Below are 15190 nucleotides of genomic sequence, written 5' to 3' on the forward strand. Positions count from 1 at the left end.
CAACTTCCTTTCAACTGAACTAAATACATATACAGAATAAACCCTCTGCTAAGCTACCCTCCTATTCAAGCATGAGGGCGGGATGACGGTGTAATACTGAGAAATCCCCAGTCTGCTGGACTGTATAATGTCGTGTTGATTATTTCTTTGAGGCCTGGATGTAGCTCCATAAATCATTAAGAATTATAATTAATGGAACCAGTTTTGTTCTAATCAACTCAAATCTCCCATTCAGTTTGGAATGCGGCCCAAATGGCACCCTATTCAGTGCACAACTTTTGACTGGACTAGAGCCTTATACTGGGACAAAAGTAGTGCACTATGTAGGGCAGGGTTTCTCAAACTCAGTCCTGGGGACCACAAGGGGTGCACGTTTTGTTGTAACAACACGGTGGTGCAGGACCAACTTTGGGATACCTTGATGTAGGTAATAGGGTGCCATTTGGGATGCGCATCATATTTCCGTTGGTAACGCTTGGGAATTGATGGGTCCTCCACCACTTCGGGTATTTCATCTTATGTAAATGTGAGGCATTATTCAAGATGTGATAAAAAAATCAAAAACAAATCTGGGGAAACTGTGGCACTCTAAATAAAACGATTACAACAAGAATAGACCTAACAGAGGGTCTGCATTCACTGACTGAGGAGAATGCATCTGGGTCATGTTCATTACGGCATGCAATAGAAAATGTTTAGAAACAGAAAAGATACTTATTGGATGAGTCAGGTAGCCCCTCCCAGTGGCAGTCTGTTCTCTTCTGGTTGGTGTTGAATAACCTTGACGATTGCATTCTGCTAGTACATTTTGTATGACACCATAGCACGGTAAAATCTGATCACAAAAGGTTTATAACATTTTTACTAGCACAGACTTCTCTGGGGTAAATACAGAGACATGTTTATTCCATTATATGAAATGTATTCAGTGGTAGTACTGTACAATAAATTAGAGTAGGTTTACATTGTAACCCACCAGTAACAGAGGTTGTATAGTTATTGTCAAGATGCCATAGAGTAGATCACGAAAGACCTGAAAGGGGAATTCAATCACAGGAATGCTATCAAAACGGCATAATACTATTTCTTACAAATACTAGGGGGCTTTACTTAAAGCTCCCGTTACAGGCAGGATGGTGCTGTACGTAAAGATAAAGGGATGCTGTAAAGAAAAATGTCATTATCAACAAATAATCCCTGCTAGCTCCTGGGGGGGGGGGTCCTGACCCAACTCTCCCCCCCTCATCCTCAACTTTCCCTCACATCCTCCCAAAAACCCAGGGTTACATTCAGTAGGTACGGAAAGGAGAAAACAGCTTCAAAACTAAAATAAAAAAGGCCCATTCTCATTGGACACATTCAGGCGTTCAGGTGAAAAAAACCCCACATTCAGTGACTTCTGAACTTCGACGTTTTGAAACATTTCCCAACATTTTATGCATACTGAACGATATCCTCCCTTCCCATCAGACCGAGGTTCTCGGTCTTGTTCCAATCACTCCGTCCTGTGTTTCTTGTCATGGTCATAGTCCTTGGCGCCTCTGCTGGTGGAGGGGCTCTTGGAGCCCCCGTGCTGCTTAGCCTCCTTAAAAACGTGTCCAGACCGAAGGGATCCTCCTCAAACTAGACGAGGACCATGGTCCGTACCAGACAACTCACGGTCAGGAACAAACCTGGGAGAGGGGAAGGAGAGAGTTAGGATACGTTTGACTGTTTCTGAAACAGTAGAGAAAATGCTGCAAAAAGAAATCTTTGTGTTTTGGATCCTTGTAGTTATGACCCATAGTAAGTATAATACAGGGAATATTTTCTTTAATGGTTTATTTATACAGGTATATGTAAATATACAGCTAACTAGATAAATAAACTAGCTTCTACCCCATAAGCCATAGGACTGCTGAACAGTTCATCAAGTGGCTACCTGGACTATTTGCGTCGACCCCCTAATTTTATTTGTATTTATTATCATTTTTTGTACAGACTCTCTTGCACAGGCTGGATGTACATTCACTGGACTCTAACCACACACAACTCTTTTTATTATTTATGCATAGTTTATGCATATTTATGCATATATGTACATCACAGGAGGTTGGTGGCACCTTAATTGGGGAGGATGGGCTCGTGGTAATAGGTGGAGTGGTATCAAATCCATCAAACACATGCCATTCCGTGTACTCCATTCCAGACAATATTATGAGCCTGCCACCTCTCAGCAGCCTCAACTGATGTATATTACCTCAATTAACCCGTACCCCTGCACACTGACCCGGTACTCCTTGTATATATCCTCATTGTCATTTTATATCATCCTTTAGTTTGTTTAGGACTTTCTTTAAACTGCATTGTTGGTTAAGGGCTTGTAAGTAAGCATTTCACTGTAAGGTTTACCTACACCTGTTGTTTTCGGCACATGTGACAAATAAAATGTGATTTGATCAAGGAAACACTTTAGTAATAAGGGACACAAAGTATATTGAAAGCAGGTGCAATTATCATCCCATCAATGTCATAGAGATGGTACCACTATGGTGTCTGTGACAGCATGGGCAGCGCCATTGAGGCCCTCAATTTTAAAGTAGTACATTTTCTTATTTTGTGAAAAAAGTATAAAGCTTATGTTGGTGATCCACAGCCTGCAGTGCCTGAATCCTGAACCAAATATTGTGTCATTCATTTATTGTGGCCACTAGATGGCGATGTTAAAGCCATTTACAAACCATAGGACCCAATTGGAAGAAGACAATGCTCTGATCATTGGCTGTTGGTTCCCAACCCATAGGAATCCCCACTGATGATTACTTAAAAAATGGTGGAAGCCCTCAATGGAAATGTCCATGCTAAAATGGGTTAGATCCAAGTTGAGTCCTCTATCCATCTCTATGGGTCATGAATAAAAAGTCCCAGTTGCCAATTATTTTGGATACCATGTTTAGAGGAGATCTCGGTGACTTTGAAAGAGAGATCTCAAAAAGGACCATAGGGGGTTTAACTCTTTATTTTAGGCACTAAACTCAGTTTTTCAACTGGTACCCGACTACCTTCAGAATAGTCTTGTGAGGCTTGTTGTTGTGTCCTTGAGGAAAACCAACGCCATCGTGTTCGTGAGAGTCTCATCTCTCCATAGAGGGGTCATAATAGTTTGTTGGCCAAACTGTTGGGACGCTACAGAGAATTTTGTGAGAAGACCGATTTCCCGGGATGTCTCATGGTTTGACAAACACTGCTCTGGTAGCTCTGCCGCCTTTCACGCAGATGCGGCGACATCAGCAGATGCAGAGGTTTGAGACGCAGCCCATGCAGAAATGTGATATCTAGATATATATTCTAGCTTAATATAATTCGATTTCCACGGGGACATTGACACAAGGGGGTTAAGACACCATATTAGTGTTTCCTTTATTTTGGCAATTACCTGTATGCATTGGTGTGTACTGTTTGGAATGCTGTCCATTGAACTTTCTCTGTGTATTATTTCCCCCATTAGAAATGTGATCGAAACAGGTGACGGCAATCTGTCAGATAATAAATACTGTTCTGTAGTGTTTAGAAGGCTATAGCTAGTATCGCATTCCACCACCAGTCCCTGTTAGTGACCGGGTTATCTGTAGAAAACCCAGTAAAGAATCCTAACCTATAAACCAGCCAGTAAAACGAACTGAGAGTGGATTTCAGTAGACATAATGGACCTTAGCGGAGGGATACTACGGATGAAGCAAGCTTCTCTGCTCTGGTTTACGCACTATACTGTAGACGCCTGCATGATCCGCTCATGTGCAATATCACTATTACACTACAGACTGCATCGTCCTTGCATTGCATACGTAGGGTATCAAAATTAGGCTTAAACATTGCATTTCTCAGCAGTCGACTGCATCTCTCAATAAATCTCTCCCCAGAGAGGCATCAGCGGCAGAGAAACAGATGGCCTATGATACCTGTTGCTCTGCACAAGATATACTGCATATGGATATAGTATAAGCCAGGTCTCTCCAACCCTGTTCCTGGAGAACAACCTGTCCTGTAGGTTCACTCCAACCCTGATCTAGCACACTCGATTCAAATAATGAACCGGTTGGTTGGCAGAAGCAGGTTAGTTACAACCTACAGGTGGGTAGCTCTCCAGGAACAGGGTTGGAGAGCCCTGGTATAAGCTATAGTCAAGCAGGGTAATTTAACAGACGGAGGTGGTACCTGTTGCTCTACATGAGCTTGTCCAGGTCGTCTCCGTACATGTCCTTGTCAGAGCTCTTGGTGGGCCGGTAGATGTTCTGAGCCATGTCTCTGCCACTCCTGAACGGCTGGTCGTACACATTGTACACCTCATCCTCCCCGCCTGCAAAACCGCTGTCCATATCCTTGGGGGGTGAGGGGGGGGGGGGGGCAGTGGTTAAACAAAGAACGTCAGCCAGTGTAACAGGTGAGATCTTAAGTCACTCTAGTAGGAACACCACTACAGGAGAACCTCTGACAGCACAGCAGGTGTGTGTGTCACCTTGGTCTGGTTGAATAGTCTCTGGTCGTAGTGACCCTCACTGGAGGCTCTAGAGTTGGGCTGACCCAGAGCGATGAGCTCACTGACATCCCTGGCCTGGTCTCTCTGCAGCTTCGACGGCCCGACGGTGGGAATAAACCAAACCAGACGGTTAGTTAAGGAAGAAGGCGAGAGAGAGAGAGACAACATATGGATACGGGAGAGCTTGGCTTTTAGTAGAGCACCCCACCTCGGTAGCTTGTGTGTGAAATGAGTTGCTGCACCAAACCGCACACATAGCACATCACTGTCTGCTAACATTATCACAATCCCAACATATCTGCAGATAATCACATCCAGCAGAAGCGGCTGCAAGGTTAAGTATACGCTCTGGGCTAACCGGCTCTTCATAATGAGGCCATTTACAACCAGCAGTCAGGCCTGTCGTTGTAATCAGTGGTCGTCTCCCTATCCTTTCTTCCTACTGCTCTCCCCCCTTCCCCCTGCCATCCTCTGACAGCTCCACTGCAGAGACAGACAACTGGAGCAGAGTAGCCTAATCTCTATGTCTGTCTCTCACCAATTTGCTCTCTCATTTTCTTTGCCTGTCTCCCTCTCGGCCTGTCTCCCTCTCGGCCTGTCTCCCTCTCGGCCTGTCTCCCTCTCGGCCTGTCTCCCTCTATGAAGCACTGCAGCTGTAGCAGACAGGATGATCAGGGGGTCTGGGCTGGGTGCTGCTGTGGCCAGCTGCGTTCCTTCAGCGTTCCTGATGAACCATGAATGATTCAGCAGGTGTGTGTGTGTGTGTGTGTGTGTGTGTGTGTGTGTGTGTACCTCTTATCGGGGGCGGCTCGGGAGATGTTCCTGTCGTGCTGTCTCTCTTTCCTCCCGTCATGGCGGATCTCGTCACGCTCTCTGGCCTCACCATCCTCACCACCTGCCACCGGAGAGAGAGCGGGAGGGAGAGGTGGCGTAGAAGAGAGAGGATAGAGAGAGGAGAATAAGGGTGAGAGGATGGAGAGAGAGTTAGAGTGACGACAGAGAGAGCGGAGGTATGGAGAGCGAGAGCCTGCGAGAGAGAAGGAGCAAGGGTGTTGCCAGGCGGCTCACTCACACATAATCAAGACTGACAGCTGAGTAGTCTGCTCTCTGAATGCACAGAGCTACTTGGACAAGATTCTGAGAAGGGTCTAGGGGTTCGTGTTTCTCAATGCTGCATTTGGTTAAACACTGTCAGTATATTTCATTTCAAATATATTGATTGATTTGTCACAGACCATCCACACGACTTTACATTGGCAGTCCTTGTACAGGAAAACATGACATCACAAACAGGTGACCTGATCCTAGATCTGTGGTTAGGGTCAAGCAGGAAGAGGTTGTGGACTGACCTTTGTCCCCTCCGTGACCTTTGATCCCTGCCCCACGGTCTGGTGCCATCTGAGCCAGCTCTCTGAGCTTTTCCTCCTTCTTCCCTTCTCTTTCTGGGCCATCTTCTTCTCCACCTGGGCTCTCATCTCCACAGCCTCTCTGGCCTGGATGCAGTAGACATTCATTTAAATCAACGTCACATTATAAACATTAGGCTACAATCATAAATGTGGCTTGGAGGCATATAGGCTTAGACACAGCACAACGAAGAGAAAGAAAACACAGAATCTTAATTTTATGATGAGAGAATCACTCTAAAGGCTTGAGCCAATATCATACAGAAAAGTAGTCGGCTTTGAAATTGACACAAAGAGATGACCATTCACCCCCCAAAAAATATATATATATATTTCAGAGAGGCTCGGAGAAGAAGTCGCTAATCACAGGACAAGCATCGGTTCTCAAAACCACAAACAGTGTACCTTTCTGTCAGCAATGTAGAGCGCCTCGGCCAGTTTGGCAAAGTTCTCATTGATGTGAACGGTCTGCAGTCCTCTACCGTCAGCTGCCAGATGCTTGTCCAGGGGGGTGGTGTAACTCTAGAAGACAAACCCAGAACATTGGACTCAACTTTGGGAACACTTTCTATGAAACACACACTCACACATAATTAAGTGGTAATGCCAGAGAAGCCGGTGTTTGGAGGATATACTGGCACAGGTCTTGTTAGGCTTTGTCTCGGCCCCGCGAACCGTGCAAAGATCGCCACATTTGCATAAGCTGTTTTCTAGTGACTTTTATTTGGATACATCCATAACAATGAGCTAATGAGGCGCTATTTCGCCTGGCACAGAAAATGTGCTCTCTCGTCAGGACACTGTTGTTCAGAGGAGCTAGCCAACAACACAGCTAACACAATCACTTCAAACTGGAGCTGGAAAGACATCAAACAAGTTGCACTTCGTTTCACTATTTTTGCTTTTTAAATAAAAAAATACATTTATTTTTATATATCCATAAAATGATGCCAGCTGATTCATAATTTCGATTGGCTGAGAAACGCTGCCTGTCTATCGGCTTTTAATAGTGGAGATCAAGTTTAATAAAGTGCCTGGCTGGGCTGATGAGACAGTGGATTGCTCAGTCAGATGGAACAGAGTAAACAGGCATTTTAACATCATAGGATTTAGCCAGTGGTAATTTGTGGAATAGACACAGGCTGGAATGCACTTTTAACCAATCAGCATTCAGGATTAGACCAACCAGTTGTATAATGCCTTATAATAAAAATATAGTGCGTTACACAACTTTGCCTTAGGCAGTCATAAAAAACCCTAGTCGTAGAACACAGGAGTGTACTTACAATGTCAGCAATCCTGACCTCAAATAAACACAACCTCCCATTGAGTCAGTGTCTCCAGTGGGAGAGAGCAGAGTTGGTATACCTTTACGTTCTTCCAGTTTGAGATGCAGGGAGGAATCTTCCTCGACTGTCATCTGGTTGGACAGAGAAAACGCACCACATCTTTGCTCAACATTTACACAGCTAGAGAAGAAAGTACATTTCATTTTGACATGGAAAAGGATCAGCTCAACACATTATTAAAGTAATAAAAACACTATTGGCAACTTAAAATCTTGAGATGAGTTAAGTCTGTATGAACCCCAACAGTACCTTTCTGCTTGGCGAGTGCATGACAGGTGCAGGAGGGGAGGGATGTCCACGAGGAATCTTCTTATTGATCCTGGAATAGCAACCTTGACACATCATATCCTAGATGATTAAATAAGCGAGTGTGCTTCTAGCTTTATTTAGGGGATGTGCATGACTCAAGTTATCCTAGCACATAGGCAGTTTGGCTGCTTAGCAACAAAACCGACGAGTGCACAACTATAGGACAAAACAGACGAGGTTGGCTTAGACTGTTGACAACATGTAAGCTATATTTTGTCTTCAATGTTTATTCCCAAAAACAAATACATTTGCACAATGACCACGTGTCATCTCTCAAATACATTGTTACAGTTGCTTGTTAACTAGCCAGCGAATTTTCAGTCAAAACAAGACATGGCATCAAGTACAAGATAAAACTAGCTGAAATGAGCCACCTACGATTCCCCACATGGCAGATTCTTGTCATTGTTGCTAGCTATCTGGCCATCCAGAATCATATAACACACTGCCTTCTGCCTCATTGATGTCAAAACATTGTCATTTTAAAATGACATCGAATTCATCTTTAGATTGTTCTATACAATATTATAACCTTAAAATACTTGACAGTGTTGATGACATAAGAACATTCATTTGCAGCGACCGTTAATAGTTTAGACTGCGCCGCTCTTGGTTGCGTCTCTTCCATATATGGGGTTGTGAGGTGGTACCATTTGGAGGCGTTTCCGCTGGTTGGACCAATCAAAGTCTACTTGATACCTTGATCGTTGTCACCTCCTTGGCTTTCATTGCCTACAACCACGATCAATCTACATTTCTATGGCGAGTTAAAGAGAACAACTGACAAATACACAATGAAAACAGGAACAGATTGTCTTCGTGGAGGGCAGATACTCAAATTCAGTCTTTTAGCCTTGTGTATACACACACACACACACACACACACACACACACACACACACACACACACACACACACACACACACACACACACACACACACACACACACACACACACACACACACACACACACACACACACACACACACTCTACAGGTCACACGTTTCAGAACACCACCCTTTTCCCAGTTGTTATTGAAATTCACAGTTTAATGTCTTAATGTACTCTGAAATTAAAGCATAGAACAAATAAACAACTGGAGACAAAAAAATAAAACCATGGATTCATTTTGTTTAACAAAATTTTATTAAATTTTTGACTCATCAAAGTATCCACCTTTTGCAGACGTAACAGCCAAACACACTTGTGGCATTCTTTCTACAATGGAAATCAAATAATGTTCGGAAAGTTCTTCCGAACACTGTTGCAGGAGTTCCCACAAATGTGTTGCACTTGTAGGTTGCTTTGCATTCACCCTGCTGCCCAGTTCATCCCAAACCAGCTTGATGGGGTTTAAGGCTGGAGACTGTGCTGGCCATTCCATGATTTTAAGCCTACCGTCTTGTTCTTTTCTTCTAAGGTAGTTCTGAAATAGACTGGAGGTATGTTTTGGGTCATTATCTTTACGATGAACCCCTGCAAAATGCTGTGGTAGCTGTTTTGGTTCAGGGTGCCACTCACTGTGCAAGTTGCCAACTCTGGATCCAGCAAAAGTGCCCCAGACCATCACGCTTACTCCTCCATGTTTGACAGTTGCTGTCACACATTGAGGAACCATTCTTTCGCCTACTTGACGGCGTACAAAAACCCTGCACGATGAACCGAAGATTTCACATTTTGATTCATCGGTCCATAAGACGTCTTTTAGGTCTTCAGTTGTCCGTTGGCGGTGCTTCATGGCCCAGGCAAGCCTCCTTCTTATTTTGCCATTTTAGCAATGGCTTTCTTACTGCCACTCAACCGCTCAAACCTACAGCTCGAAGTATTCTCTTCACAGTCGAAACAGACTTGCTTAAGTTGACCAGTGTTAAGCTGTGTTTGAAGCGGTTGTCCTGTGAGCCACCTATCACGCAAGCTGTTGACTTTCAGAAACTTCCGATTCTGTTGTGGCTTTGGGTCTGCCAGACCTCTTCCTGTCAGAGTTTCCAAGTGCCTTTTGATGGTGTAGGAAACTGTACTCACTGACACCTTGGCTTTCTTTGCAATTTCTCTAAAGGAAAGAACTACACTTTTAAGGGTTATAATGGTCTGTCTGTCTTCCTTTGTTAATTGCCCCCGCCCCTCGCCATTATGATAGCAATATACTATTTCCTGCAGTACAATACTGTCCAAATAATGCTTAAGAGGGTGTAGTATCACAGTCTGTTCCAACACTGCTTTTATACAGACAGTTTATACAGACAGAGGGTTTGTAAGTAATCAACAAAAGTTGGGATACCCGTAGGAACTGTTAGCATCAACTTTCAAGGCTTAATTTACTTCCATTGCTGCAGAATAGCTAGCTGTAAGTTACTTGTTCCCTGAAAAAGGGACTCTGGAATGTACATTCTTTTTCAGTTTTTGGTAACCTAAACTTTGTTTTAAACCTTTGGCAGTTTACCGCTTACCTTTGTACCATTTCAGGTTATTCACTGGACTTGAACTGCTTAAAATGTAGAAAATAGTAAAAATAAAGAAAAACCCTTGAATGAGCAGCTTCAAATAAAGGTGTAGGTGTATAAAATCAAGCACACAGCCATGCAATCTCCATATACAAACATTAGCAGTAGAATGGCCTTACTGAAGAGCTCAGACTTTCAATGTGGCACCGTCATAGGATGCCACCTTTCCAACAAGTCAGTTCGTCAAGTTTCTGCCTGGCTAGAGCTTCCTCAGTCAACTGTAAGTACTGTTATTGTGAAGTGGAAACTTCTAGGAGCAACAACGGCTCAGCCACGAAGTTGTAAGCCACACAAGTTCACAGAACGGGACTGCCGAGTTCTGAAGCGAGTAAAAATCCTCTGTCCTCAGTTCCAAACTGCCTCTGGAAGCAACGTCAGCACAAGAACTGTTCGTCAGGAGCTTCATGAAATTGGTTTCCATGGCCGAGCAGCCGTAGTACACAAGCCTGCTCAATGCCTAGCACCGCCATTGGACTCTGGAGCAGTGGAAACATGTTCTCTGGAGTGATGAATCACGCTTCACCATCTGGCAGTCCGACGGACTAATCTGGGTTTGGCGGATGCCAGGAAAGTTTGGTGGAGAAGGAATAATGGTCTGGGGCTGTTTTTAATGGTTCAGGCTAGGCCCCTTAGTTCCAGTGAAGGGAAATCTTAACGCTACAGCATACAATGACAATCTAGACCATTTTGTGCTTCCAACTTTGTGGCAACAGTTTGGGGAAGTCCCTTTCCTGTTTCAGCATAACAATGCCCCCGTGCACAAAGAGAAGTCCATACAGAAATGGTTTGTCAGGATCGGTATGGAAGAACTTGACTGGCCTGCATAGAGCTCTGACCTCAACCCCATCGAACACCTTTGGGATGAATTGGAACACCAACCGTGAGCCAGGCCTAATTGCCCAACATCAGTGCCCGACCTCACTAATGCTCTTGTGGAGTTGTCCCTGCAGCAATGTTCCAACGTTTAGTGGAAATCCTTCCCAGAAGAGAGGAAGCTGTTATAGCAGCAAAATGGGGACCAACTCCATATTAATATCCATGATTTTGGAATGAGACGTTCGACAAGCACATGTCCACATACTTTTGGTCATGTAGTGTAAATATATATTTAGTATTGTATTCAGCGGATTTAATTTAGAAAAAGCCCATATTTTAACTCACGAACCGGCAGTCACTAGTTAGCTTTTCAGTTGACGTTAGAGCCGTTCTGCTGCGGAGCAGCGCCAGAGTTCTATTGAGCATTGACCACTTTTTGATCATGATGACTGTGATGACATTCCATTCACTCTGAACATGCAAAATTCTCAGAGTAAATCGTTGGTAACTTTTGGAACCATATATGGTAGAGACATGGGGTTTGGACTATTGTTTTTCTAACAAAATGTTCTATTGAATAGACATATTTGTATAAACCTTGAATGAATTAATTGAATGAATTTATTATCTTCCATTTTGAAACTCATAGAGAAACTCATAAACAACAGTTGGCATCATCCATCACATTCAAAAACCGTACCTGATGCACTGTGCCGGGCCTGTTTGTCAGCTGCCCTCACAGGCATAGCTGCAGCTATCTTCTGAGAGACCTGCTTCATCAGAGCATCGCGGGTCTTCTCCGTCAGCTCTTTGACAGCCTCCTCGTCAGGCTTCTGCAACTCTGTGGCATCGTCGCTCAGCACTTCCTTAGGAAGCAGGTCTGAGCACTTACTGAAAATCACCTGCACAGGGAGAACAGAGGAGACAGCTGAATATATCGAAACTGAACTGTACACTGGTCCTCCGTGACAGTAGTTATTCAAATGATGGCTCTCTGTTTAATACAGGATTGTGGCAAGAAACATCTTTGTTTACTTGGTAACTAGATGACAATAACAAAAACATAACTATGGTGGGTCACAGCACTTGAAAGAGTCTGGAGACCACTGCTCTATAAAATAAACATGTGGGCACAGCGATTCATAGGCAATTTCGTCCCCAGCGTCATGGTCCCGGAGGGCTCAGTTGGTAATGCATGACGCTTGCAATGCCAGGGTTATGGGTTCGATTCCCACGAGGGACCAGTATGAAAATGTATGCACTCAATGCTGTAAGTCGCTCTGCATAAGAGCGTCTGTTAAATGCTTAATGTAAATAATGTAAAATAAAGCCACATGAAAAGGACCAATGGATTTACTTTAGACTCATATGAGAATGTCTCGTACGTACAACTACATATTAGATCTAGGTAAACCAAGCAGACCAGCTGGATATCTATTAATATTCTTACCTTGTCCTTGCCCTGTCTGGCGATCTTGCCCTCACCGTCCACCTGTACGCTTCTTCTTCCTTCCCATCTCCAGAGGGAACTGGGCCACGTGGATCTCAGGGAACGCAGCGCCATCTCCAAAGTCCTACAACACAAGGAAGGTTGTCAAACACTGAGAGACTAGTAGTAAGAAGCAATGTGCAGATGTACCCATCTCCACTGTCCTACAACACAGGGGAGTCCAACACACAAACTGAGAGGAAAAAGCTATATCCCATGATATCGCTTTTCTGAACATTCAGGGCGTCATTTCTAACACAACACAGCTTCATTGAATCCATTAAACTGGGTATGGAGCAAAGCTTAGTACTTCCAGAGAGCGGGTCACCCAGCTCTTCCTGTAACCGTAGGGAGGGGGGTTCTCTGCGGGAGGAGACGAGGGCGGTGGAGTGGGACCTCTGTGCCCGGGCCCTCTCCTCGGACTCCAGCTGGTCCTGGGACAACTGAGTCGGCGCCGGTAGGAAGCTGCAGGCAAAAAAACTAAATTGTCATTCTTCTTGCACTATTAGCTAGGATTTCCACTTCCGACATCTCGACTGTAAACAAGGCCATCTAACGTTAGTGCTAGGCCAGGACTCATCTCAGGAGTTAGCCATAGCTAGCTATAAGCTAACGAACAAAACATCGATTTCAAAACAATAATATGGCAGTAAAACCTTAGTAACTTTACATAATCTTAACATGACATTTTATCACTTAAACGTCTGATTGGAATTGTTTTACATTCTGTAACATAAATAAGGCCTTTCCACAACACTCACCTCATAAGTGACATTCTTGTTTATTCCACAATGTCTATGATCTCGTGATGTTTGCTTCAACGTTTTTCTGAAAAGGGCGAGGAAGAGGGTTGAAGTGAGAGGTTTCACTCTCAAATCACATTGTATTTGTCACATGCTTCGTAAACAGCAGGTGTAGACTAACAGTGAAATGCTTACTTAACGGTCCTTTTCCAACAATGCAGAGTTTAAGATGTGCACCTCAGCCACGCTCAAGGTCCTAAACGATATCATAACCGCCATCGATAAGAGACATTACTGTGCAGCCGTATTCATCGACCTGGCTAAGGCTTTCGACTCCGTCAATCACAACATTCTTATTGGCAGACTCAACAGCCTTGGTTTCTCAAATGATTGCCTCGCTTGGTTCACCAACTACTTCTCCCATGGAGTTCAGTATGTCAAATTGGAGGGCCTGTTGTCTGGACCTCTGGCAGTCTCTATGGAGGTGCCACAGGGTTCAATCCTCGGGCTGACTCTTTTCTCTGTATACATCAATGATGTCGATCTAACTGCTGGTGATTCTTTGATCTACCTCTACGCAGACGACACCATTCTGTATACCTCTGGCCCTTCGTTGGACACTGTGTTAACAAACCTCCAGATGAGCTTCAATGCCATACAACTCTCCTTCCGTGGACTCCAATTGCTCCTAAATGCAAGCTAAACTAAATGCATGCTCTTCAACCGATCGCTGCCCGCACCTGCCTGCCCATCCAGCATCACTACTCTGGACGGTTCTGACTTAGAATATGTGGACAACTACAAATACCTAGGTGTCTGGTTAGACTGCAAACTCTCCTTCCAGACTCACATTAAGCATCTCCAATCCAAAATTAAATCTAGAAACGGCATCCTATTTCGCAACAAAGCATCCTTCCCTCATGCTGCCAAACATACCCTCGTAAAACTGACCATCCTACCTATCCTCGACTTTGGCAATATAATTTACAAAATAGCCTCCAACACTCTACTCAGCAAATTGGATGCAGTCTATCACAGTGCCATCCGTTTTGTCACCAAAGCCCCATATACTACCCACCACTGCGACCTGTATGATCTCGTTGGCTGGCCCTCGCTTCATACTCGTCGCCAAACCCACTGGCTCCAGGTCATCTACAAGTCTCTGCTAGGTAAAGCCTCGCCTTATCTCAGCTCACTGGTCGCCATAGCAGCACCTACCCGTAGCGCACGCTCCAGCATGTATATCTCACTGGTCACCCCCAAAGCCAATTCTTCCTTTGGCCGCCTCTCCTTCCAGTTCTCTGCTGCCAATGACTGGAACGAACTGCAAAAATCTAGCTTCAAGCACCAGCTGTCAGAGCAGCTCACAGATCACTGCACCTGTACATAGCTCATCTATCTGTAAATAGCCCATCCAATCTACCTCATCCCCATACTGTTATTTATTTATCTTGCTCCTTCGCACCTCAGTATCTCAACTTGCACATTCATCTTATGCACATCCTACCATTCCAGTATTTAATTGCTATATTGTAATTACTTTGCCACCATGGCCTATTTATTGCCTTACCTCTCTTATCCTACCTCACTTGCACATGCTGTATATAGATTTTTCTACTGTATTATTGATTGTATGTTTGTTTATTCCATGTGTAACTCTGTGTTGTTGTATGTGTCGAACTGCTTTGCTTTATCTTGGCCAGGTCGCAGTTGCAAATGAGAACTTGTTCTCAACTAGCCTACCTGGTTAAATAAATGTGAAATAATACAATTCTTAAAAAAAGATAAAGATAAAATAAGAATACAAATAGTGACAAAAGGAATACATATACAGTGAATAAAGAATAACGATAAAGAGTTGTGCCCTCTTCACAACTGTGTGGGTATGGACCATGTTAATTCCTTAGTTATGTGGACACACATGAACTTATAGCTCTTGACCTGCTCCAGTACAGCCCCATCGATGTGGATGGGGGCGTGCTTGCTCATTAGTTTTCTGTAGTCCACGATCAGCTCCTTTGTCTTGCTGACATTGAGGAAGAGGTTGTTGTACTTGAAC

At 44.1% G+C, this 15190-nt stretch overlaps 1 protein-coding gene across 1 annotated transcript; it reads right to left on the reverse strand.

The window, feature by feature from the left end:
- Window positions 1–1495: 1495 nt before the first annotated feature.
- LOC106571721 (SNW domain-containing protein 1) lies at window positions 1496–13163 on the reverse strand. The gene is given in 17 exon segments (XM_014145123.3): window positions 1496–1587; window positions 1590–1624; window positions 1626–1673; window positions 4195–4358; window positions 4496–4613; window positions 5309–5411; window positions 5866–5949; window positions 5952–6009; window positions 6328–6444; window positions 7291–7331; window positions 7496–7603; window positions 11600–11801; window positions 12350–12398; window positions 12400–12473; window positions 12699–12746; window positions 12748–12853; window positions 13150–13163. Coding segments are annotated over 17 exon segments (1461 nt in total).
- Window positions 13164–15190: the final 2027 nt, after the last annotated feature.

Source organism: Salmo salar, chromosome 15 (assembly GCF_965601325.2).
Source record: "Salmo salar chromosome 15, fSalSal1, whole genome shotgun sequence".
Taxonomy (NCBI): domain Eukaryota; kingdom Metazoa; phylum Chordata; class Actinopteri; order Salmoniformes; family Salmonidae; genus Salmo; species Salmo salar.